Source organism: Ovis canadensis, chromosome 14 (assembly GCF_042477335.2).
Source record: "Ovis canadensis isolate MfBH-ARS-UI-01 breed Bighorn chromosome 14, ARS-UI_OviCan_v2, whole genome shotgun sequence".
NCBI classification, from domain to species: Eukaryota; Metazoa; Chordata; class Mammalia; order Artiodactyla; family Bovidae; genus Ovis; species Ovis canadensis.
This window is the reverse complement of record NC_091258.1, coordinates 37,898,442-37,925,749: the sequence shown is the minus strand read 5'-3', so window position 1 is coordinate 37,925,749 and position 27,308 is coordinate 37,898,442. Positions and strand designations below refer to the sequence as shown.

Genomic DNA, 27,308 nt, shown 5'->3' with positions numbered 1-27,308 from the left:
TTGGTCTCCAAAAGAACATTTATTTCCAAATTGAGGCCACAGAAACAGAAACTCCCCCTCCCGGACCTCTGCCACTCCCACTGGATAATTCCTCCGCCTCCACAATAAGACGCCTCTTTGGCACACAAACCCTTCTAGAGAAACCCCCGTTTACAGCTCAACATGTTTTGATTGTGGGACCTTCTTTGCTGCCTCCTGGGACAGAAGCTCGTTCCAGAAAGCCACTTTCTCACTTTTCAGCTTCTCGGCTGCCCGAGTGTTGACACCAATCTGAAGGTACCCTTCTTTCTGGTCATATGCTGGCCAGTGGGGAAGCCCCTTCCCATTGGGGTTCCTAGAACAAAATCAAACAGAAATTCCCCAAAGCTGCTGTATGGTCTTAGACCTCTTAGATTGTCAGGGACCCCCCGGCTTCATTTCTGCCAAAGGCTCATATGCCTCCAGAGATAGGAGGCTGACCATGTCCTGGGCAGCCAATCTATCACGGGGAGCTCTCATCTCAGAGGTCACAGGGCGGGGCGTTTGACCATCACACGTTCGAAGCTCCCCCCACCCAACAGACATGCCCAACCTCACTCCATGTCTGCCAGCAGCTCACCCATTCCGAGCAAAGTTGGCCCAGAATTTCATCATCATCTTGCTGAAACTGATCTCTTCTTCTGAGGCACCATCTGTGGGGAGGAGACAAAGCCAGTGCTGCTCAAAGAGTGGTTCATGGGCAGTAGCAGCACTTGAGAAATTGTTAACAGTTTCAGAAATGGGGGCCTTACTCCAGACCTACTGAGTCTAAGCCTGCATTCTGAGAAGATCTTGGGAAACACAAGTGGACTTCAAGCTTGACAGTTACCGACTGAGGCTGGGCTCAGTGAAGGGCTGCAGTTGATCCATAAGCTGACTGCCTTGTCTTCTGCACCCCCCCGACTGCCCTTCCGCATTCAGTGTTTCAGGGACACACCCCAGGGCTGCTGCTAGAGTAACCCCACTCCCAGGATGCTCTCCTTTGGGTCTTTTCTTGGTGTTCTTGATTCACACACATTTTCACAGAATCTGGAAAATAACCGAGCTGCAAGATCCCGCAAAAGCCACCCAACCAGGAAATGCCCAGAGGCACTGGGTGTAACGAACAGTTCTGCGATGTGTCAGACACAATTTGTCTGTAGTTGCTAATGGTTAAGGCATTGAAGACATCTGTGACTTTTTTTTTTAATATTACACACCTAGATATATTATGATATTAAAAAATATGAGTTTTAGACAGATAGATGATCGGATAGACAGACACATGTTAGTCCTGATTCCAGGTTAATAACAACTCTAACTTCACCCTCACGCACATTCTGATGTGTTCTTGTGAGGGCCAGTGAGTGGTGGCCTTCTAGCCCTGAGCAGGGCCCTGCGGGTGACCCAGCTCCCGTCTTGCTGATGCCCAGGTCTGGATTCTTAGAGCGACCATGGGTTAGGGCACAAGGATGCGCATTCTCCATCAGGTACATTAGAGCAAGAGAATGGTTGGGACCTTTGTCCTTCCTCCCTGTTATGGTGAATTCAGGAAACTAAGACCTGCAGAGAAGGAGGAACCTGCCCAAGGTCACCAAATAAACTTGAACCTGGATCTCCTAACCCCAAGTTTATAGTCACCAAAGGGCCATCACCTTGCAAAACTGGAATCCCGAAGACAGAGAAGACTTCATCCCCGTGGTCCCCTATCACTGTCTTGGGTTTCACCTCTGGTGAGAAGCTTGGGCGATACTGAAACTCGTACATGTAGGTCGGGACTCCAGCATCTGGGAAACAAGGATTCATACACGGTTCATTTCAGCAGACGCACACTTGATGGTATCAAGGTCTCCGCGGGGCTGTGAGCAATCAGGAAACTGGGGGCATGCCTAGTCCTGAGCGAGCAACAACAGTATTAATAGCAGCTGCCCATTGTGAGAGCCAACTGTGTGCCAACCTTGTGTGTGCCTACAGGAAGCCCCTGGTTACGAGCACATGGAAACTTTGGAAAATTTTCATCACTTGCTTAAGGGTGCGTAGTTGGGAGAGGTGGAATAGGATTTGAGCTGGGCATTTGTTGAATGAGTAAGTGAAGAGTGAATGAATGAATGTTCAAACTTGAGTAGCTCCATTCTAAATAAATATAGGGGCACTGGGTCAGTTCACATAAGCCCCTTTTGATCACCCATGCACAAGGACGTCCATACACGCACACTTTATTGCATTTCATCGCTAACAGGCTAGTCTTCCTTTCCTTTGAGAATACCTGCAGCCTGACAGGTGTCTTCCATTATGTCCAATTTTGAACCTTTCCAGTGATTTTCACGTGTATTCCAAGAAGAGTGAAGTAAATTCAAGTTGTGAGCCTGAGAGTGCAGATTTAAATACAAACCTATGCAGAAAGGGGAAAGTTTGCTCCCGCGTCTCAGGAAACCTCAGTCTGGCATTTCCTACCCTTTGTGTCCGTCCTCTTACGTGCCTTGCTTCCTGCCTGGCCCAGGGAGTGTGCAGCAGTGGCCGAAGGGAGAAGGGGCTGAGGAAGGGGACAGTCCCTCTCTCCTGGCCTCTCTCCTTCCCTCTCCTCTCCTCTCTCTCCACGCACTCTTGAAGCCCCAAGAAGATGTCAGTTTTCCTGCTGATGCTTCAGGAGAGACGTCCAACTTGCTCCTTCAGGGCTAACTCGTGGGTCCCCTACCTGGGGACTTCTGTGCTTTGCATTGATAGTTATGCCACAGCCAGTGACTCTAATGGGGAAGGGTCAGGCTCCAGGGCAGACTGGTGGGGAGATATCACAACATTGCCTCCCTGCCTTGGGGATACTATCACATTTGGAAAATGCCAAAAAAAAAAAAGGAAAATGAACAAAATGATCACTTATAATCACACTGCTCAGAGAAACCTTCGTTAATATTTCAGAACTTATTCCACTTATGCATATGAAACTATGACACTATTGATAATTCTGTGTCATTACATATGACCATAATGATTGCTTCACATCATTAAATTTCCCCACAAAGTAGTTTAACAATATATGCCATCCCAACAGGAGGATGTAAAACAATTTAATTGCCTCCCTCATCCCCCATCTTTGCACTTTGGTTTAGCAAGAGGTGGTTTTTGGAAGAAGCAATCCTCTGTGGTCCCACAGGCCACTTATTAAACAGTTGCTTCAAGGCTGGGGGCTTCCCTGGTGCTTCAGATGGTAAAGTATCTGTGTGCAATGCTGAAGACCCAGGTTCAATCCCTGGGTGGGGAAGATCCCCTGGAGAAGGAAATGGCACCCCACTCCAGTACTCTCGCCTGGAAAACCCCATGGACACAGGAGCCTGGTAGGCTACAGTCCATGCGGTTGCCAAGAGTCGGACACGACTGAGTCACTTCACTTTACCTTACTTCAAGGTCAAGCAGAGAATGCCATAAGGAGGGGCTTTAACCTTGGCTCTGCCATTTTAAAGTTTTAGAAAGAACTCATGATCCAAACATAGGGGAAAGAACTTTCATGAATGGGAGAAATTATTTTTGGGAGCATGTTGCCCAAAAGATATCTTTGTTTATTTTTTTCTTTTTAACATTTCTGCCTTAAACTTCAGAGATTTATTAAATTCCTACAACCACAACACAAGTCTTCAAAAGAATAAGTAGGGCACAGGTTTGTATAATAACATTTAGGAACAATAAGAAAAGCAGAGGGAAGGAAAGAGTTAGTAATAAAAAATACACAAATTTAAACAGTGTGAGGTTGTTTTTTCTTTATTTGGTAAGGAGGGGCTTATGAAGTTGGCAGCATTATTTTTATTTTTTAATCTGAGTATCTTAACAGATAGAATTAAGAAATAGTCATTCTTATATACTGGAAGCAATTTCACAGTATGTATCAAAAACTTTAAAATGGTCCTACAAGCTAGCCTAGTAATTAAACCTTTAGTAATCAAATCTAAAAAAAAAAATCATCAGAGATTTGGTTAAAGATATATGCACATAAGGCTGAGCATAATGTTTTACAGCCTGCCTCAATATCCAGTAGGACAGGAATACTACAGTAAATTTTAATGTATTATTCCATGAGATAATGGATGCTCTTTATGAGTTTTCATTGACATTGAGGAAATGCTTACCATATAGGATTCCATGAAAAAAACCACAATATAAAATTAACATTTAAATGATATGTAAGACATGGGAAGATTAATGAAGAAAATATGTCAAAAAATTATAGCAGATATTTCTATGAATTTTGAAGGCTTCCAAGGTCAGAGCTAGCTTTGACTAGAAATTTGACTATGTGTTTCCATATTTTCAAAATGTTCTACAAGTATAAGATGTTAATTTTTATATTCAGAATAAGTTCTCTTCTGTATAAAAAAAGACTTAAGTACAAAAAGTTTAAAAAAGGAAAGCATAATGTTGATAAAGTCTGGGAATTCCAAGCAAAAATGACTCTGATGGGGGTCTGACACGTCCTGACACATCCCAGATGACTGGGTCAACAGACAATGAAGCAGAGGAAACCACATGTACGGAGAGACAAGACCACGTTTGTGAAAGAACAGTTCTGACCCCAGGCCGCCTCTAGCTGAAGAGCTTCATCAAGACCCTAGGGAGGAGGAAGGGTAACCAGAACCTATCCATGACTGTATTGAACTGGGGGGACCTGGTAGGTCAGATGTAGCTACTTTTTATTATGCGTATAGAGTCCCAAATTCTAAAACCCTTCTAGCATGGTTAGAAAGAGTGATCTGGGTCAGAGAACCATGTCCTGCCTTGCAGACTAGATGAGAGATAGCTCCTGGAAAGGGAGGGTGCTGTAAGGACCTCAGTAAGGTACTCCAAAAGGACACCTCCTGTCCATGTGAGCTCCTCCATCCTTGGCCCCATGCCCCTAGGGCCCCCTCACACACAGTCTTGGGATATGCTGAAAGGTCCTGCGATAGACCCCGCACACACTGGCATGGAACAAGGCCAGCTGCAGACATCAACATTCTCCAGCCCACTTGCCCCATACCTCCCTCTGCTCTGTCCTTTGGGTTTTCTTGGTCCCAGACAACATTCCTGATCCGACATGTGGCCTCAAGCTATCTCCAGCTCCACAGGTTAACAAACTAGTTTGAAGCTATCTCTGACCTTGGAAGGCTTCTAAGACAAAACCGCCAATATTTGCCCTGTGGCCCCACAGACTACTGTAATTCAGGTGAGGGACCCCTGGGCAGAGACTGTTGGTGTCTCCCCATGTCCCCTGCTTCTGGGCACACTGGCCAGAGTTCCAGCTCCTGCATCTGGAGCTCTTTGCCTGAGGTCTTCGGCAGCCAGAGACCACTCTGCCCACATGTACAGCAGATCAAAGCACCAGGGAATTAACTGCCCTTGGGAACAGCCTTCAACTGATGACTCATCAAAGCTGGAGGATAAAGAGCCCAGCTCTCTTGCCGCTGACTGGGGAAAACCCTGAGCCGTGTCTTCTGCTGGTTCCCCAGCTCCAGGTGTCCATGGCGACACTCGCTTGGCAGCACAGGGTAGACTGACTTCCTTCTCCATTCCTGTCACTTCTCCACTCCTCTACCAGGGTTACCTGGGGTCACTCCCAGATACACTGCCTGCAGTTAGATCCTTTCTCAGAGTCTGCTTCTGGTGGAAACCAAAATGGGACCGTGCCCCGCCCCCGGCTATCTGGAATGGATCTTGAAGTTTCTTAAATCTTTCTACGCTGAGGGTTAAGACAGAATACAGTGTGAAGCGGGTGGGGTCAGTGTTCCTCTCCTGTACAATGACGAAGACTCACCTCTGTGGTAACGGGCCGTGTTCACAGATGGCACACAAAACAACCCATCTCCAATCAAGTCCAGGAGCAGGTCTTCCTTTTGGGCAGGGTCTTGTGTCCCTCCTAAATACTTGTCAGTGAACACTGGAGCCAGTTCCTCAGGGATGTTCTGAAATAGATCAAAAGGTAAAGTGACCACCAAGCCCTAGTGAACGCCCTGGCTTCCCCAGCCAGCGAGGAAGGCTTGCGTTAATGGTGAACCTCTCAGGCCCCATGCTGCCACTCCTGTCTACCCCTGGTGCTGAGGTGGAAAGGCAGAAAAATAGGAGCTGAACCCCCCCACCCCTAGCCCCAGTCTTCATTTTGCCATTAGCTGCTCTGCAATTGGGAACAAGCCCCTGCTCATCTTTGGTGCTCAGCCAGTTTCCGTGATTTGAGTCTTACAAGGATGGGGTAGGACTTCCACACGAGTGACGTGGCCATCTCCTGGTCCATCTTGCCTGCAGAGAGTGGGAAGCCCATGAGCTGTTAAAACAAAGGTTAAGCAGTTGTGAAATCATCAGGAAATAGCAGGAGAAACCAAAGTGACCAACAGACCAAACTAAATGGAGGCTGAAGGTCACTTCGTCATGCGTTCGTTGGGCATGGGTTTTGGATGAGTTTTGGACTCAAATGGACTTTCATATCCAGAGACCAAGGAGGGTAAAGAGGATAACGTAATTGTTAAGGGAAGCTGTCCTAGTCCGTGTGTGTGTGTGTGTGTGTGTGTTTAGACACACACTCACACACAAACAATTGGAGTCCCCTGAGTGGTCAAGACAGAGAGGGACGATTTCGGCCAGCCCAGTGTTGAAGTGAAGGGCTCTGGGGCAGATGACACAGACCCCACACATACCCCACCTGGGTCGGATAACTGTAAAAAAAAGAGTGAAAGTGTCAGTAGCTCAGTCATGTCTGACTCTTGGCGACCCCATTGACTGTAGCCCACCAGGCTCCTCTGTTTGTGGAATTCTCCAGGCAAGAATACAGAGTATGGGTAGCCATTCACTTCTCCAGGGGATCTTCCCGACCCAGGGGCTTTACGGGCAGATCTGCTAGTCAGATAACTGAGAAAGCCCCCAGTCCTGCCATTATGACTTTGGTCCTTTGGTCTAACCTCGGAAGTCATTCTGAAGAACCACAGAACTCTGCACATAACAACGCTATTAAAACTCAGCCCTAAGAGACTTGACCAAACTCCAGGACAGCTAAAGGAGGCTTAAGGCCACATCCCCAGGATGACTGCAGGCCCCCTTCAAGAGCTCTGGGCTGCCAGGAGACTTTACAGTTTGTTTCAGCCAAAGCCTAGTGATAGGCAGGTAGGTCCCTGAACTCCCTCTTAGAGCAGTTACTTTAGAATTCTTGTAATTATAAATCTTTTCTTTGTCCCTTTACATGTAAATCTACCACCCAAAGCTGTTTCCTCAAGGACCTATGAGCCATCTCTATGAAAAACAAACATCCAGGGGATAATTCTTGCTCTCTCCTCCAGTCCCTGTGAGATGATAAAGGCCTAACTTCAGTGGGGGCCTGATTCTACTTACACAGCTGCCTCCTGTTGTAAAGACAGAGGTTTGTTTCTTCTCCAGATAATACCAACTAACAAATCCAAGTAGGTAGTCCAGTCACATGGATAATCCACCCCACCCCACCCCACCCCACTCCCACCCACTCCTTAAATAAGCTCCAGGCTTTCATTTCAGGGATTGGGTTCAGTTCACAATGGATCATTTCCCTCTAGCAGGAATGTAACTGAATCAAATCTGTTACCACTTCACCTAGTGTCTGCCTTCGTTTATCTCTGTCAGAAGGGAAAGCCCTTCCTAACTTTTAGAAGTCAATTTTAACTCAGGAGGAAGCAGGCTCCTCCCACTCTTTCCAGTGAGATGAGTGGGAGCATGGGTGAGGCGGGGGTCATTTATGGAGAAAGCATGAAAGCAGCAAGCCCGAGGCGAGAGGCTGCAGGTTCCAGGCCCCACTCTCCATAACTCCTGAGCCCCTTGCCCTGCCCAGGCCTTGGGTTTTTCATCTGCCCAATGATGATCTCTATCAGCCCTCCTGGAACTGACATTTTGGGATTCATGGATGGGAGGACAATCACAGAGTGTGTGGGGACATGGGTCCCCAGAACTGCACCACCCAGATGACAGTGTGGACCATAGGAAATGGTTTCCACGGACATATCAACTTGTATGAAGGGGACAGCTGGCCTGGTCCCAGAGAGAGGTCTGTGACCACAGACGGGAGGGTGATGTGCTGGGAGCCAAGTCTACAAGGCCTGCGCTTTCTCACCAGTGGAAGAATCCAGCCAAACTCTTGCTTGTTGACTCCGACGATGTAGGGAACGGTGTTGAAGTTCTTTTCAGCCAGCATCTCTGTTGGCATCTTTGGCAGCACCACTCCGTCAACCACGGTGGGCAGGAAAGGATAGGTCTGGGGAAGAGGGCAGAGTATTGTCTGTGCCTCCCCTTCCAGGTCACACCTGCATCCCCGTCTCCACCTGCCGGAGCTCACAACCATTCTCACACACCTGAGTCCTAACCAAGGGGGATAACTCTGTGGACCCCAGAGGGTAGAACTCTGACCAGGGCACAGCAGTGGGCGGGGGATGGGGAAAGTTCTTCAGTCAATTTGGTATAAAAATATATAATATGCGTATATATTTGAATTATATATATATATATATATATGTCTCTTTCCAGTCTCATTCAGCTCTCAATATTTGTGGTACTTAAGCTCTAAAAAGTTACTGTGACGGACTTCCCTGGTGGTCCCCCAGTTAAGAGACTGTCGGCCAATGCAGGGGACATGGGGTTTAATCCCTGGTCTGGGAAGATTCCACAGGCCTCGGGGCAACTAAGCCCAGCTGCTGCCGTGTGCCTCGAGCCTGTGCTCCGCAACAAGAGAAGCCCCAGCAATGAGAAGCCTGCACACCACAGCAAGAGTAGACCCCGACGCTGCAACTAGAGCACAGCCCGTGCAGGGATGAAGACACAGCACAGCCGAAAATAAACGAACAATAAAAGAATGCGCTGGGGAAGAAACCAACAGCCACCGAGGACTCAGGGGTTCCCTGGGTGATGCAGCTGTAAATCCCTTGGCCATCAGCCTCAACAGTCCCGCCCACTACGCTTTTTTAAAAAAATCCGCCTTCATCTCATAAAATCACAAACATAGCTTGTTTCCCATGGCTTCGTCACACGCCACAGATGTTACTTTAGCATATTCCTAACCGCTCAACGAACTGATCGGCAAATAGTCTTTCCCTTATTCCGGATGCTCTGCGTTGTCGATCCATTAACACTGAATTCTTGACCAGCAGCACTGTCATCCATGCCTGAAGGCCGTTTGTCTAATACTCGTATTTCTCACAAGTCAGACACATCGTAGGCTGCCTGCCCTTTGGCCCACTAGACAGCCCTTCTGTCTGTGGTCGGGGATTATTTTAAACAGAAACACTGACAGCACAAAACTCAAGAACGCAAAAGCTGGCACTAACTAGGACCACGAAAAGATACGTTACTGGTTTTAGAGATGAAACAAAAAGACAAAAAAATGTAGCTCCTTGTTTGATCTCTGTGAAGAAAAGGGAACCCTCCTACACTGGGAATGTAAATTTGTCCAGCCACCATGGAGAACGGTATGGAGGTTCCTTAAAAAGCGAAAAATATCATTATGATATGACCCTGCAATCCCAATCCCAGGCATATATCCAGAGAAAACTCCAATTCAAAAAGACACATGCATCTCAATGTTCACAACAGCCCTATTTACAGTAGCCAAGAAATGAAAGCAATCTAAATGTCCAGTGACAGATAAATGGGCAAAGAACATATGATGGAATATTACTCAGCCATGAAAAAGGATGAAACAATGCCATTTGCAGTAACATGGATGGCCCCGGAGATCACCATCCTAGGTGCAGTAAGTCAGAAAGAGAAGCTCTAATGCCACATGATATCACTTATATGTGGAATCTAAAATATGACACAAATGAACTTACCTACAAATCAAAACAGACTCACAGAAAGCAGACTATGGTTACCAAAGGGGAAAAGGGGTCGAGCAGGGATGAATTAGGAGTTTGGGGTTAGCAGATACAAGCTTCTCTATGTAAAACAGATGAGCAACAAGACCCTACAGGGGGAGCTATATTCAATATCCTGCAATAAACCATAATGGAAAATAATATTACAAAGATTGTGTATATATATGTATAACTGAATCATTTCACTATATACCAGAAACCAGCCCAACATTGCAAATCAACTATACTTAGAAAGAAAAAGACTTTGTTGAGTGCCTAAGTCTCATTTGATCCTCTCTACACCTTTTAAGGTGAGACTCCCCAGGGAGTCTGCAGAGAGGCCAGGACTTAGATGCCACAGAAGTAATGCCATCAGAACCTGGTGAAGGGAAGCGTTCGAAGGTGGGAGGAGACGAAGGAGATGGGAGGCAGCTGTTGGAGTTTCCCACGGGGCTGGGAGGAGGGTGGTGTCCTGAGGACTGAATTTCATGGCACCTTTCCCCACATCCCTGCAAACACTGAGACTTGCACAGTCCGTCAACCTGAAACCCCCAGGAGACGATCCAGGCTCCTCGAGAAGGCTCCTCAAGAGCTCCTTACCCAGGCATCTCCACTCCCCACAGTGGAGGTTTCCCGTTCACCTTCTCCCAACAGGGCATTTTTAGGGATGTAAACAAGACCAGGGCCTGGCTGGGGACAGGGACACAGAGTTGATGATGGAGAGCACTGGCCTGGGGGTCGGGGTACTGGGTTCTGGTCTGATGACTGGTCTCCTCCTGGGGCCACCCGGACAGTACTCTATCTCTCTCCGGGGTCAGCAGGGTAAACACAAGAAGCTGCTATGGCTTCGCATGGGAGAATTCCTGTCATTCATATGTAACTGGAGCTTAAAGGTGTCAAGACTTCAAACCCATAATTAAGAAACCAAAGGTCCTTACCTTTGTTGGGTCTCCCAAGAAATCAAGAGTGAAAAAGTTCTGTGAAGACAAAGACAGAGGTTGTGGTGAGGAGGCTTCCTGGGAGGAAAGCTGACCTCTGTGAGCTGTGCCAAAAGGTACCGAGTGCTCCCTCCTGGCGCCACGCTGGCTGGGCTGAGAGGAAGCGGGCAGGACACCCTCCCCTGGGCGCCAGAACAGGGAGCCGGTGGAGGGTGGGCGAGGGTTGTTGCAGGGCACTGCTGCTGGTGCCCGCCCTGCCCCCCACCCATTTCCCCTTCTTCCTCTTCCAGGCAACAGCACCCCGATTGTCCATTGGGGGACCCCCGGTTCCCGCTCTCACTCCATGATTCCAGGCATCTGTATGTGGCCTCCGGTGCACCAAATCCCGGAATACAGGGACTACTGCAGGGGTGGACGTGTGCCCACGTCAGTTCAATAGAGTTTACCCAAAACTTTTACTGGAGTTATTGGGAAAGGAGGTTTCTGGGCAGATAGGATATGAGACTAGAGCATTGTTGTTTAACTTCCCTAGGGGCCAGAGCTGCCTAAGAGTGAAGCCAACACAGGAAGGGAAAAGCTGAAGGATAGAGACAGAGTCTTAATCGCATCATACATGCATCCAGATCCAGCCGCGCCTGAAACCATCATCTCCTGGGCTTGTCAGGGAGTTACCGAAGGATTCTGTCCCAGCATACTCCTCTCTCTCCTCAAAGCACTGTGAGATGAGCTCCTCACCTTGCATCAGAAAATCCTGACTCATATAAACCCACTGAAAATGCTCCTTGCTGTAAGTTTATCAGGATTGTACTGACTTTATTGTTTTACTGTAGCTAACAGGCCTGACCAGCATGTATGAGGTCAGCAAAAGTGGTCTCCCCATTATGTGTTGTAGCCCTGCAATCCAGGTGCGTGTGTCCATGCGTGTGTGTGTCTATGTGTGTGTATTAGGGTGAGAAGGTAATCATAGAAACACTTCCACATGATCTCAGAAAACTCAGGAGGATTATAGAGGCTCCGGGTTTTACCAAAGTTACCAATTCTCCCTGTATAAACTGGACCTCTTGGGCCACATTGAGAGGTGCTGAAATAGATTTACATCCTTTCAGGCATTAGAAAGCAGTTGTGTTTTCATTCTTTGAACATATAGGTCACATCATGTGAGCCTGAGAAGCCAGGATCTAAGTCCCAAGGCCAAGGCCACACTGGAAAGGGCTCAGAGTCCAGTGTCAGAGACTTGTCTCTGGGGGTTCAGGAATACCCTCCAGAGTCCAGACAGAGAGCTCAGGTGCTTAGGTTACTCTGGGCTTTCTTTCAAACCCTCCCCGACAGAAAGGATAGTTCCTATTGGCCCAGGTGCTATATTTCTGGGTGTCCATCCTGCTGCGGCTTCTCTGTGATGACACGCTGCCGCAGACATCCATCAAGCCTCACAGGTCACCTTCTCTGTGAAGCATCCTTGCTTAGTATAACAAATACTTCCCCTCTCTGTCTTCCTACCACACAGAGCCCACAAAGTACGTGGGTGTGTTTCTCCCTGGAAAGTTCCTTGTGAGCAGGGATTATATGTCCGATCCACCTTTGCATCACCCTCCCTGTTACCACCCCTCCCCGCCACACACACACACTTCACATAGACACGTGGATGGATGAAGTGGTCAGTACGGGGAGTACTGGTGAGTCAGATGGGCGAGTGGATACATGGAGATGGGTGATGGGTGGATCACTGATTTGGAGGGATGGATGATGGAGTGACAATATTGCTGTGGTGCATGGATAATTAATAATAGATGAATGAAAAGTTTTGAGTGGATTTGTGGACTGGATAGAGGAATGATAAGACAGATGAGTAAATGGATGGATGGTTGGATAGATTAATGGCTTGATGTATAGTTTTCCTAGAATAACAAGTGAGGCAGAGTCTTAAAAAATCTAGAAAAGTGGCCCACCATTGGCTTAAAAATGAAATGGTTTCTAAGTTAACGAAGATAAAAAGTGATAATCTTTCCAAAAATATTTGTTTTTCATATTTCTGAAATTTAGTTCAGGATGGTAGTTACCTCTGAAATATATGATATTTAATTTTTAAAAATATATCTAAAAATGAGAATAGAAAAAAAAAGTTTTGATAGATCTAGAGGATTATTAATTGTTCATTACGTTCTTGTTTTGACTTTGCTAAAGTTGGAGATATTCCATAATAATAAAGACAAACAGTTCCCCATTCAGATCCAGAGGCTGACACTGCTCCTGGGAGGTGAGAAACTGTCCCGGGTAATTTCTCTAGGGCAAGAGGACTGAAGCTGAAATGGTGACGCCTGGAGCCAGGTTTCCAGGTTCAGGGGCTTGTTTTTCCAAGAGAACGGATGCACTTACCATCTTCTGTGTTACCTCCAAGAGCTCGTCCTCCGTCTTCTGGCGCAGGCAGTGAACAAGGACAGCCGAGGTGATGGTCTTGCACCCAGCAAAGGCAGCAATTCGCTGTAGAGATCACAGGTGACAGCAGAATTCAAGAGCCAGGCCTCTCCCTCCATCAGTACCGAGGTCTTCTGTCCCAGCCTCAGTTTCTAAAGGCAGCCCGTGGTAGCAGAAAACACCCCAGACCAGGACTTCCCTGGTGGCCCAGGGGTTAAGAGTCTGCCTGCCAGTGCAGGGGATCCGGGTTTGATCCCTGGTCTGGGAGGATTCCATCTGCTGCGGGGCAACTAAAGCCCTGCACCACAACCACTGAAGCCCCTGCACCCCACACCCCATGCTCCGGAACAAGAGAACCCGCCACAGTGAGAAGCCTGTGCACCACAACGAGAGAGAGCCTGCACACAGCAACAAACACCCAGCACAGTCAGAAATAAATACATGATTTAAAAAAATAGTAACAAAATTAAAGTTTAAAACACTAAAAAAAAAAAGAGAGAGAAAGAAAGAAAAAGAAGAAGAAAGAAAAAGAAAATGCTCCAGACCAGTTTGTGTGGGTCCTGGGTCCCAGGCATGCCAATGATACAGCCTCTGCTCTGTTACTTTATGTCTGTTAAAACGGGCACAGTATCCTTGAAACTGAAGAGAGGTATCATGGAATGGAGCTTAAAAATGTGGAATCCACAATCCCACTATCTAATTTCAAATCTTGGCTCATCCAAGTAACAGCCATGTGGCCTCAGGCCAGTGACTGGCAAAGTGAAGCCGGGGGGAAGACACAGCAGAGAAGTCAGGTGCCAGGATGGTGGGGCACTGGAGAGTGTGCACGGCTGCCTGGAGACGGGTCCAGTATCTGACATGCAATCAGGGCTCAGGAGATGTTTGCTAAATAAATGAAATGACCGTAAGAAGTGGACAGAGTGGGGAGAGAGAGAGGGAGGGAGGGCAAGAATCAGAATCTTCGATTCCGTCACTGTCTCAGATTCCTCCCTTGAAGTGTGGCTGCTGGCCCCACCCCTCCACCAAACCAGCCCGGCCAAAACGCTCCACATCACTGACTCTAAGGCACACTCCTCAGCAGGGCCTTCGTGTTGCTCACCCTTCCCTGTCTTCCTAACATTCTCCAAATAAAGGCAAAGTCCCCACTAGGTCCTATGTAGCATGGCCCTGCCAGTGGCCCCATCCTCAGCTCTCTCCAGGTCCTGTTTGCACTTTCTGCCCTGGCCACATCAGCCTTCCTCACTCTCTCACTTGAGATACCTCCTCCTGCCACAGGACACTTGCTCAGGATGTTCCCTCTTCCTGGATATTCTTTTCTTACCAAGTAATTTACTGCTTATCTTTCTCATCTCAACTCGCTGATCATTAGTTTTTTGCCAGGAGCCTTTCCTGATAACTTCTCCCAGCACACTGGACTAAGCGCTCCTTTTGGATTCTTCTGACATCAGGTGCCTCTTCTCTATTGCTCTAGCCACGGTGGACATTTTACAGGTTTTGCAGCTGTATAATTATGACTCTATCTCCTCAATTATAATAGAAGCTTCATGAGGTTGCCAGATGTCAGACTACATCAAAACTACTTGCTGTGTGAAGGAATGAATGAATGCTCCAGGGACCGACCCCAGTCACAGCCCCCAGGGAAAGTCCACTCCAGGCTCGCATGAGGCCAGTGAGTTCAGCAGACTCAGACACTGAGGGAGGCAACACAGATGACAGGCCACTGCCCACTGTGCAGCCCCTCACCACACCTGGCGCACTTTGGGACGCGTGTTCAGCACAAAGTGCACTGGGGCCGACAGTCCAGAGTCACGAGCCCGAGCCCAGCTCTGCCCTCATCACTGGCTGACCTTGCCAAGTGCTTCTGCTCTCTGCCCCAGTTTGATTAGCAGGAGACCTGGGAGGTGGGGCGGGGTGTGTCCTCGCCCTTCCTGGTCAGCCACCCTCACTTCTATGACTCTTTGAGGGTGTCAGCCAGACCCTGTGATAAGAAAGGGCCCTCACCACTTCAGCAGAGCAGAGCCTGGTGCAGGGACAGCCCAGTGTGAGACCTACCTTAGCTTCAGCCTTAGAGTCCTTCTTGACCAGGCCAGGAATAAGGGCAACACCACTCTCTGAGATGGCCCGGTGGAAAAGATTCTTGGCCAGAGGAGATAAAACCTGGGAGGAGAGTGGCAAGAAAGGGAGTTTATGCTCACAGGGAGTGGGGTCTTCAAGAGCTATACCCATCCATAGCCCTGTCCTGGGCTGTTCCCATGGAGACCGTGGGGCTCAGTGGACATGACAGGTCCTTCCTTGACCTGACTGACCTTGTTCCCTAGACTGACCGGAGGGTCCAGCTTCTCCAAGAAAACCTCCACTAGAGGGAACCGGGTGTGCAGAGTGAGGCATGCACGGATCACAACAGTCAAAGTATCTGAAAGGCAGCTGGAAATTTCTAGCATCGATTTAAACACACTGTTCTGATTTCCCATTTCCATTACTCAGGATTTATTTTAGGGAAAATGATCTGGAGGCAAACAAAAATCTCTAAGATGTTCATGTTATTTATAACGGTAAAAAGTGGAAATAACACAAGGTTTTAATATATGACATGGGGTAAATAAGGTACTTTTCATTTCTACAAGGAAATACTAATGACTATACACACAAAACATGAATAATAATTAACGGTGAGGGAAACATATATGCTATAATGTAAAGCAGGCTTTTTTGTTTAGAAATTCATAGATATAGATAGATGATAGATAGGGGGATTCATGGAAAAAGGGCTGTTCTGGTGGCTCAAATGGTAAAGAATCTGCCTGCAGTGCAAGAGACCTGGGTTCAGTCCCTGGATTGGGAAGATCCCCTGGAGGAGGGCATGGCAACCACTCCAGTATTCTTGCCTGGAGAATTCCATGGACAGAGGAGCCTGGTGGGCTACAGTGCACGGGGTTGCAAAGAGTTGGACACAACCGAGCGACTAAGCACAGCGCAGCACAACAGCATGGAAAAAAGACTAGAAAAATGAAGCTGTCCATGGTGAGAATCACTGGCTAATGGGATTGTGGATGAACTTTTATTGGGGGGGGGGTTATCTATGATTTTCTTTTTTCTCCATTTTATAAAATATAAAAATGTTTTCTCTGAATATTCAACTATGATCCCACGTTTTAAAAATATATTAATAGTGCTCAAACATGAGGGAGCTGGAGTGTTTCCCACGGCTCCCAGCACCCTCTAATCTGGCTTTCCGGCTTTGCTTCCCTCGCTGTCTCCCCCATTCCCATTCCCCACACCACACTCCCAGGTCCTCTCTGTGTCCCTTGTTCCTGTCCCATCCCCCATCCCTCCTCTTCTTCTCCTTCTCCCCAGCCCAGCTCCATCCCTCAGCCCCAGAGACTGCTGCCCTCCCTCCTGGGCATGGACAAGCCACCAGGGCCCTCAGAGGGGGCCTCCAACCTGTTCCTAGTGCTCGTGTCTCCTGAACTGTAGGCCTGGCTTCAAGTCAGACAAGGACACTCAGACCAACCTCAAGTTGGCTCCTCTGATTAATCATTTACACCCACCCCTAATCTCAAGAGAAGTGAGGCGACTCCTAACGTTAAAATGATTAAGAAGGAGAGGATGAGCTCAACTGACACAGGACAGGAAGAGAGTGTCTGTCGCAGCTGTGGCTGCAGCTATGGCCCCGGAGGCTGAGCTGAGCCCTGAGCTTCCTGGGGGCCAAGGGGAGTCTGGCCTTTAACTCTTCACTGTCTGATGCTGCACAGAGTCGGGTCAGCCTTGAATGCAGGTCTTGGAAGTAAAGGTACCAGGACTAGATGGGCTGGTCTGCAAGGGGTCCCATCAGCAGCCACATCAGGGCCAGGAAGACTTACAAGAACAGACACACTTTCTGCTCCTGCTGACTCTCCAAAGATGGTCACAGAGCCTGGATCCCCGCCAAAGTTGGCAATGTTCTCCTGGACCCAGTGCAGCGCGGCCACCTGGTCCAAGTGGCCCCAGTTCCCCCGGCAGTGCTCGTCCCCTGTGCTGTGAGTGAGAGGACAGGGTGGGGTTGGGAGCAGAGATGTCCCGGCAGGGCCCTGGGGACCAGAGATGGGGCTGGGGGTCCAGGGGAGCCTTCTGGAAAGGACTGGGCTTCCATGGCCCTGACACGGGGTCTTCACTCTCCTGCTGTCCTGCTCTGCTACAGGGCTCTGCAGAGCCATCCTGCATCTACGACTGAGCATCTGCTGCGGTCGGGGTGCAACCCTGGCTCAGGTGGTAGAGAGGCCGGGGGAGAGGAAGTGGGGCGAGTACGCACAGTTACACTGTCACAGGGAGCAGACACGGGCCTTGGGGGGAAGAGCTGAGGGGTCTCCATGAAGGGGACACATCCTGGGACACGACTCCCCTGGGACAACCCTCCCCCAGCCCGCAGGTCTTTCCAGGGAGGTGACCACCCCTCCCTCAGGCCACCCCCCAGCATCTCAGGGTAAGAGGTCCTGGCACCAGTACATTCAGGAAAAGCTCAGTAACTGCCTGCTGGAAACCTGGTTCCTGTCCCCAGAGAATCCATGCAGGAGACTCAAGCCTTCACTCATGCATGTGCCAAACTACACGAAGGAAATGGAGTAAGTGGGCCCAAGGCTCCTCCCAGTAGATGTCCCCTGGAGTCAGATGCTCCTTACAACCTCCCAGTTCCAGGCACCCGCTCCTTCACCTACGAGACTTCCTGGAGCTCCCAGGAGTCTAGCCCTCTTTACTTCCCCAGGAGGAAAGATGTGTGAGCCTCTAAGTGCTGTGCTGCATGGTGACCGTCATCTTGAAGATACTGCAACACGCCAGGCAGCAGAGTGGAAAGGGATAAGCAGTTCAGATGAGATGACAGCTGGGTTGGGCTTGGTAGGAATAATAGGAGTGTGTCAGGGAGATTGGGTGTTTTATGGGTAAGAGCTCAGAAGTAAGTGCACCAGGGTGGCTGGGGAACGAGAAGGTAGGTGGAGCCCAGTTAGGGGGGCACTCAGATGTCTTAGCAGGGAGCCTAGCAAGCAGCCCCTAGAGGGCTTGCATGACCAGAGTGGGGTCCTAGCACCCCCACCCGGGGGGCAGTGTGCCACCAGGAGAGTCCAGGGACTTACCTGAAGAAGCCCCAGATGCCCAGGCGGTACTGGATGGTCACCACCACCACATTTTCGTGGGCAGAGAGGACCAGCCCTTCATAGGTTGACGCTCCTCCCATCAGCAGAGCTCCTCCGTGGATCCACACCATCACCTGGAGGGGGAGAATGCAACCACAGGGTGACAGGAAGCAGAGCTGGGGAAGACCTCAGAGGCAGGCTTGGTCACCAACCCGTTCTCCAGCTGCAGCCCAGGCCAGCACCCCACTCAGGGCACCCTGGCTGCCCCTGCCTGTCTCCCCTGCCCCAGTGCCACCTGCGCTCAGCGCTCCTCATGCTGAGAACATCATCACGGGAACAGCCAAGGCTCGAGCACCGTCTCCTCCCCAGCACTCCCGCCACCCTCGCTCCTGGACCCCTCGCCCAGCTCAGTGCACTCAGCATGCAGAGGCCCTTGGCTAGAAGCTTGTTTCAGCTTCCTCTTAGTTGCCTTCTGAGTGGCGAATGCAGCTTCTCATGAATGGATGATCGTGTCAAGAAGCCTATGCCCTGGGTGGCACCTCTTCTTAATATACCTTCTGGCTGCCTCCTTCTGCTCCCCAAATCTCACCCATCCTCCAAAGCCCAGCCTAAAAACCACCTCCTCCAAGAAGTCTTCAGCCATTTGATGAATATGATCTGAAAACCTACTAGGTGCCAAGGACTGTGGTAAGAATTGAGGCCATTCATAATGCATGTCCCCAAATTTAAGGAGTTCACATAGCAAGAAAGTGAGAATAGCTAAAGTAATATCATAATGATTTTATTATCAAAAATTTTGAAGAACTCATACATGAACTATGTACCAAGTATTATTTTAAGCATTTAAAAATAACCCATCCATGAACGAGGGACTCCTATTATCCCATTTCATGGACAGGAAAACGGGGGCACTTAACCACCCTGAGGTCACGCAGCTACCAGGCAGTGGAGGCAGGACTTGAACCCAGGCAGTCTGCCTGCAGAGTCCACATGTTGAGCCACCCAGCACCCAGCAGCCAATGGCCGTGCCCTGGTAGGTTGGCTGTTGGGGCCGGAGGAATTCCTTCCCTTCAGCTCTAACTAATGCATCAGGAAGTTGCCTCGTGTGCTGTGCCAGACACTGCCATTAATCTTCATATTCATCACTGAAAACTCATGTGTGATTATCCCTGATTTGAGGAAACAGAGCCAGGTCTCTCAGGCAGTAAAAGGCAGAACTAGTCTTTACACCCAGACTCTGCAGTTCCAGAGCCTGTGTCCACACTAGAGGTTCTCCAGCCTCAGGTTCCCAGAGCCCCTGCTCCTCCAACACCTCCGATCCTTGACTGCCTCCTGGTGGAGGGACTGAGTTTGCAGTCATCTCTTGAGTCCAGGCTGAGCCAGGGGCTGGTCAGCAGCGATTTGCTGAAGAACCTAGTCCAGCTCGGTGCACATCCTCAAAGGCAGGGGCTGTGTGGTCATAGTTTTACGTTCCTCTTTTCTCTTAACCCCCACTTCTAGCTACGTGGGGGAGCACTAAGTATGTAACAGGCAAATGAATGAATGCCTGAGTGATCAATGTCCCCACCTCTTCAAGCTTCTAGTCCCAAGTTCAGACGCCCTCCTCCACATCTGGGCACCATGCCAAGGGTGTTCCTGGGAGATGGCTGGGTGTGCGTGGCCACCCCATTCTCTACCCCCGCTGACCCCTCCTTTTCTAGCAGACCAGCCCCACCCTCTAGCCTGAGTCTGGAAGGCTGCCCTGTCTCTGGGCTCCATTTATTCTGGAAATGCTGACTCACTGAATCACTAGCCTGGGCCAAAGACAATTAGGAAGTGAAATAAACTACAAGAAAATCTTGATAGTTGGCAAAGGAAAGGGCAACCTTGTTGCTCCAGGCTCTGCCCCCCAAGCTGTAACCCAGAAGGCTGTCAGAGAGGGCCTCTGTGTGCTGAGGAAAGACACACATAGGCTCCGTGCCAGTGTGTGTCAGAGCGCTCCTGGCTGTTCCAGGAGCCCCGTGCTCCAGTCCTGCCAACCCGACTCTGTGACCGCACTTTCCCCTCACTGGACCTCAGTTTCTCTGTCTGTAAAGGAAGGGTTGATTTGTTGGCTTATCTCCAAGGTTCCTTCCAGCTCTAACTTTATGGAAATGACGTTTTACCCTCTCTGGGTATCAGATTCCTAATCTAGCAATTAAGAGTCATCCTTCTTGTCCATCTGTTAGCATGAGAGGCCCTGGAAAAATGAAATGTGCATCACAGATGTGCAGCAATCTCCCCCAGGGGCCCCACTCTGGCCGAGGGGAAACAGAGGTGTGGGCCACCTGCGCTCCCTGATGTCAGGTTTGGCTGTGGTGCACAAGAAAGCCCGGGGGCCCCAGAAGACCCTTGGCCCACGACGCCCCCACCCAACACTGCCTTCATCCCCTTCCAGTCTACCCCAGCCTTGCCCAGTGGTTCCCGCCGCTTACCGGCAGCCTGCTTCTCTTCGTCAAGTCAGCAGGGGTGTATATGTTTAGGTAAAGACAGTCTTCAGAAAATTTAGGCTTAACGCTCTCCATTCCGTTGCTAAGGAGGTCTGAGGCCATTTCCCCAAACTTTGCGTTCTGGGAGCACCTGGGAGGGGCAAGGAAAGAGAAGAACTCCTGATGTTCAATCAGAGCTGACCAAGGAGATGTCTCCTGTAGTGAGGCCAGGTCTTGGACTGGGAGAATTAAGCCTGTAAACAGAGCTGTCTTACCAGATTCCAGACCCTGGAATGGGTAGGAGGCTCCCTGGGGGTCAGAATAGGGGGCTCTAGGGCTCAGCAAGGTCTCTGGGGAGAGTGACTAATGAGAAGGCCTGGCACCTCCCCCTTTCAGGAGACTTTGGAATGCATTGTGTCAAGAAGATGCTGCTTATGAGCCTGGAAGTGGATCATTTCCTGCATTCTCTGCTTGCAGTTGTCTCTCTGCTGCATAGCGAGTGCAGGGTGCTCATGCTCCTCTACAGGTCAAGCAGGAGTTCCAGTTCACGGGAGACTTCCAAAAACGGTGAGAAGCCACTCTGTTGGCAGTCATTTAAGGCATGCAACAGGTCAAGGGCTAAAGATTTGTGGGGCAACATTAGGAGAGCTTGGTTCTCGTTCTGCCTCTGCCACTTACATGCCGGGTGACCGTGGGCAAGTTCCTTCTCTGTTCTGGGTCCCAGTCTGCCATGTCTAAGTGAGGGGAATGATTTCTATATGGGTCTTGCAGCACTGACACGCTAAGATTCTGTCAGCTCATCTTGTCAAGTGTTATGCATTGCCCAAATAATGGATCTGAAAGATCCAACAGTGGTAACAGGCAATACTTAATATTTAAAAGACACTTGCTCCTTGTTAGGAAAGCTATAACCAACCTAGACTGCATATGAAAAAGCAGAGACATCACTTTGCCCACAAAGGTCCGTACAGTCAAAACTATGGCTTTTCCAGTAGTCATGTATAGATGTGAGAATTGGTCCATGAAGAAGGCTGAAGGCTAAGGAATTGATGCTTTTCAATTGTGGCGCTGGAGAAGACTCTTGAGAGTCCCTTGGATTGCAAGGAGATCCAACCAGTCAATCCTAAAGGAAATCAACCCTGAATATTCATTGGAATGACTGTTGCTGATGCTGAAACTCCAATACTTTGGCCACGTGATACTAAGAGTTAACTTGTTGGAAAAGATCTTGATGCTGGGAAACATTGAAGGCAAGAGGAAAAGGGGGTGGCAGAGGATGAGATGGTTAGATAGCATCACTGACTCAAGGGAGATGAATTTGAGTCCAGGAGATAGTGGAGGACAGAGGAGCCTGATGGGCTACAGTCCATGGGGTTGCAAAGATTCAGACATAACTTATGGACTGAACAACCACAAAAATTCAGGTCAGGGGCTTCCCTGGTGGCTCAGTGGTAAAGAATCTGCCTGCCAGTGCAGGAGACACAGGTTCGATCCCTGATCCAGGAAGATCCCACATGCCACGGGGCAACTCAGCTTGTGAGCCACAGCTACTAAGTCTGTGCTCTAGAGCCTGGGAGCCTCAACTGCTGAAGCCTGAGCGCCCTGGAGCCAGCGCTCCGCAAGAGACACGGTTGCAATGAGAAGCCCACGCACTGCAACTAGAGAGTAGCTCCCGCCGTCTGCAACTAGACAAAGCCTGCACAGCATCAAAGACCCAGCACAGCCAAAAATACACAATAAAATAAATAAAATTATTTAGAAAAATCTTCAGATCAGACCCATGATATGGGTTTGATTATTATCCCCATTTCACAGTTGAGAAAACTGAGGCACAGAGAGGTTATAGAACCCGCCCAAGGTCACACAGTCATGAAGAGTCAGACTAAGCACTGCTTATGTTTCCGAGGACTTTATAAGCCACATTTCCAGATTTGCAGAAAGCAGGCATGGTGGCCCCCAGTCCTGAGGTGCTTGGATGACATAGCTGTCAAGTGACTATCAGAGCCCCTTAGAGACCCTCCTGATTTCCATCCTGGGGGAGCTGTCCCCAGATCACCAAGGCAAGGGGATACAGTATTCATAAAAGGATACAATAAAAAATTAATGGGAAAGAGAGTTCAACATCACTAGTATTGAGATAAATGCAGAATAGACTCTAAAATTATATAAATAATTATGATGCTAATAATTATTATTATTTTGCCTACTCAATAGCCAAAACATTTTTAATAATCTCAAGCATTGGCTAGGGTCTGGTGAATGAAAGTTTCCATATATGAATGGAAAGAGTGTAGCTGGGACATTTCTGAAAGGAAATTTAACAAAAGATGATACTCTCTTACTCAGAAATATCATTTCTTGGAATTCAGCCCCAATTACCGTGAATGTGCATAAGGGTTTGGCTATAGGATATTCATCACAGTGCTAATTATACTATCAAAAATATCAAGAAGAACTTAATGGTCCCAAATAAGAGACTGGGTAAATAAACTATAACTCAATACCCAATGTAATATAATGTCAGGCTGTGGTATGCAATGACATATAACCATGTTTATGATACAAATGAGCAAAGCAGACATCCAGAGTATCTGTATCGGGCTTCCCTGGTGGCCCAATGGCTACGAGTCTGCTTTGCAATGCAGGGACATCGGTTTGATCCCTGATCTGGGAAGCTCTCACATGCTGCGGGACAGCGAAGCCCGTGTGCCACGACTGAGACCAAGCCCTACAGCCCATGCTTCACAACAAGAGAAGCCCACGCATCTCAACTAGAGAGTAGCCCCTGTTCCTTGCAACTAGGGAAAGCCCACGTGCACCAACAAAGACCTAGCGCAGCCAATAATAACTTCATAAACAAAATTTTTTAAATTATTAAAAAAACAGTAAAGTATATGTATTGTGTGATATGATACTGGGATCTAATAAGAAATATATCTTTGGTCTTCCCATTTCCTGCAAGGAGTTCCTAAAACCCTAGGAATTTCCTAAGTGAAGAAAGTGACAAACCCATCATTTGCTGTGTTAATGAGGTGGTTCTGGACCTCACCTAAGGGTGGAAACTAGCGGCAAGAAGCAGATCCTGGAAATCCCCAGAGATCCACACAAGTAGATGTCCTAGGTGTTCTGGGGCATGACTTTGACTTCTTTGCCCAACGTGGACACTGTGACTAGGACACACCGAACATTGCTCTCCTCCTTACTAGGCAGCAGCCACACCTGGGAGTTAGGAACTGGCGATACCCCAAAGACTCCACACCCACACACCTCCTGGCCCACCTCACTCCCCAGCTGCATCGAAGATCAAGACAGAAGAATAAACAGAATCATTACTTCTGACCTGCCCACACCACTGCTCAACTCCTGGTTTTATTCCAAACCACTTAGCCTATTCTTACATATTATATAATCTTTACCTTGCATATTGCTAAGGATCTGTTTTTCCCTGCTACAAAGGCAAGCTGCATGAGGGTGGGTCTTTCTTTTGGTCACTGACGGGTCCCAGGAGACTAGAACACGCCTGACACACAGGAGGTGCTCCGGAAGTATTGGTTGAATAAAAGGCTCTACAGTACTGTGAGAATTCTGGAATGCTGGTGAGGATTTACCCTATCTTGGGGAATTCAGAATAAAGTACGAGCCCCTCAGATTTCCTTGGCTCCTTCCTGCATCCCTTTGAGACTAACATCCCCACTGAAAGGTGCCAAAAGCCACACCCCGGCTTACATGGGAGGGTGAGAGGTGGTATTCTTCACGAAGCTCCATGGTTCTGCAGGCTGTGGCGGAGCAAACCTCAAGGATCCAAGAGGAGGCTTGGCAAAAGGAATTCCCAGGAAAACGCCCACAGGCTGTGCAAATCCTTTTAAGCTGACATATTTTCCCAGGACTCTGCCCTGAGCAGTCTCCACTATAGGTGGTGAGGGTGGCAGCCCTGGTGGACAATGAGAGGAGATGAAGACACATCAGTGGTGAAGGTTTGAACTGGATTCTGGGTGGACTTTGTTACCTTTGCCACGTGATCTTGAATGTCCTCCCAACTCTCCAAGCCTCTGCTTCTTATGTGTGAGAGAGTGAAGCTAACTGTTCTTCCTAACTCACAGGGTCATGAGAGAGAGAGAGACGGGGGGTCACATGCTGTCCGTCCCATTCCCATGGAGCAGACAGTCCCTTCTCACTGAGCTCAAATGCGTCTCCTGCAGTTGCCACGTCAGGCCTGGTCCTCCCTGCTTGGGGACATCCTGCACCTTCATGAGGCAAGGGGCCTTCGTGTCGACCCCTGTTCATACTCATCTCTCAAGTCCTCTCTAGTCCGTCCTCAACAGCTGCAGTTTGTTTAAGCATCCTAACAGGAAATGATTTCCAGCCTCTCACCCTCCCAATTGTTCCCCTTTAGATACAGATAAAATGACAACCTCTCCCCCAAAGCATGTGGCCAGAACAGAGAAGAATAACCCAGATCTGGTCTTATAAACACATCTGATGATAGCCTTCAAGAGACGTGAAGTGGACTGATGCCCGACTGGCAAAGGTGAAAAAGTGGATGACGCGCTGTGAGGCATAGGCAACAGTGGTGGCAGCAGCGGTTACCCCTTGAGGTACATGCAAGGATGTGTATTGGGTACGTTGTGCCACGTGGACATTCCAATGACAAAAGCCTCGCTAGGGAAACGTTAATATGTCCATTTTACAAAAGAGGTAACTGAAGAAATGGAGGGCGCCAGTATGGATTTTTTAAAGATGGAAATGGACTGACTCTCCCCAGATAAACCTGCAGAAAGGGGATAGTCATCTTCTAGAGTGCTTCTTACTCGGCTCTTCCCCTTGGTTCCAGGCCTCTCACAGTGTCACAGCACCAGGAAGAGGACTAAACCCAGTGTAGACTGGACGGTCAGAGCACTGGCTCTGGTCTCAGGAGACAGGGATAGAATTCAGAGCATGATTTTCCAGCTGACCTTGGATACATACCTTTCCCTCTCTGAGCCTCAGTTTTTCCATCTATAAAATGGTACAGATGCATTCGAGGTCCCTTGCTGCACCCTCGTATTAACCATGTCTTCTATGCTATGTATTCTGTTGCTTTGACACCCGTAGCCTTGCTGATTCTGGGGGAACTGCCCCTCCCAGAGTTAGCCAATCCCTGGAGACAGGAATGAACTTTCTCTTCCACCTGCCAGAGGCTGAACCCCAACCATCTTCTTTATCAGGCCCGCACAATGGCCACTGTCAGCCTGCCCTAAGCGCGCCAGGGCAAAGTTCCTAACACTTGTGGGTACTCCCCAAGCCCTAGAGCGGGGCAGGGTTTGGCTAGTTCCCTCGCCGTATCCAGGCCACCCCACCAACCAAGATAAAGTTCTTGCCCAGATTCCTTCCTTCTTCCTCTGCCCCTGACACACCTGGTACTTCACCTTTGAGCCCACCGGGTGGTGTCATGCCCCCTCCTCTGGGACCCTGGGAAAAGCATCTCTTAGATGGCAGTTGGCTCCTGACCCATGGGCTTTACCACATCTCAGAGTGTCTACTAATACACTGTAAGTTATAACAACCCTTTTACTTATGAATCACTGCTTTTTCACTTTTTTCCAATTCCAGACACTCTTTAGAAACAATCCATTTCACACTTACAACAGCACAATGATGGAGATACAGTTCTCACCCCCATTTTAGACGTGCAAAACTGAGACACAGAAAAGAAACATCCCTTGTCTAAGAATACACAGCTACTGAATGCTGCCTTGGATGGGAACCCACACACTGACTCCAGAGTGCACATTAATACTCCGTTAACCCACTTTTGGAGAAGGCAATGGCAATCCACTCCAGTACTCTTGCCTGGAAAATCCCATGGACAGAGGAGCCTGGTAGGCTGCAGTCCATGGGGTCTGGACACGACTCAGCGACTTCACTTTCATTTTTCACTTTTATGCATTGGAGAAGGAAATGGCCACCCATTCCAGTGCTCTTGCCGGGAGAACCCCATGGACGGAGCAGCCTGGTTGGCTATTGTTCATGGGGTCGCAAAGAGTCAGACACAACTGAGCGACTTCACTATCTATCTATCTATCAGAGTCCTGACAGCGCGCCCTGCTGCGGGACCCGGCAGCCGCGGGACCCGGCAGCCTGTCACTGCTTTGCCCTGTAGGCTTCTCCTCCACCTAGTTCCCCACAAGGATTCTCAAAGACCGCCCGCTATTTGCATTTCAGGACGACTCACCCCAAGCCGTGGAAATGGCGAGGGAGGTTAGGACCAGAGCGACGAGCGTCATCCTGGCAGGACAGCAAGCTCTGCGTCCTCGGGTCTCTGTGCCTTATAAGTCCGCCCAGTTCCCGCCCCCTCCAGCTTCCCCACCCAGCCCCGCCCCCAAGGCCCAAGAGTCTGAAGAGGAGACTACAGAAAAGCTCTCCCTGCTCCCTAAGATTAAGGGCTGAAGTTTCCGCCGCCAAGCCGGTCCAGGCCCCGCCCTCCTAGAATAACTTTTGTCAAAAGAGCTTGCCTTAAACTTCCTGATTACAGATGACCACTGACTTGTTCAACCCCTAGTTTCACAAGTGTTTCTCCCTTGCTGGAGTCTAAGCTTCCTGCACGGT

General features: G+C 49.1%; 1 protein-coding gene across 1 annotated transcript; it reads right to left on the bottom strand.

Moving 5' to 3' along the window:
- On the bottom strand, positions 1-27,192 carry LOC138418472 (liver carboxylesterase-like). The gene is made up of 14 exons (XM_069549884.1): positions 26,935-27,192; positions 24,450-24,654; positions 20,730-20,874; positions 18,277-18,410; positions 17,032-17,185; positions 15,224-15,328; positions 13,133-13,237; positions 10,760-10,798; positions 8,087-8,227; positions 6,200-6,280; positions 5,777-5,924; positions 1,653-1,784; positions 599-671; positions 1-334 (listed from the first exon to the last, which is right to left on the bottom strand). The coding sequence occupies exons 1-14, from the start codon at positions 26,984-26,986 to the stop codon at positions 151-153; spliced, it is 1,698 nt and encodes a 565-aa protein (XP_069405985.1). The 5' UTR covers positions 26,987-27,192; the 3' UTR covers positions 1-150.
- Between the last annotated feature and the right edge of the window lie 116 nt (positions 27,193-27,308).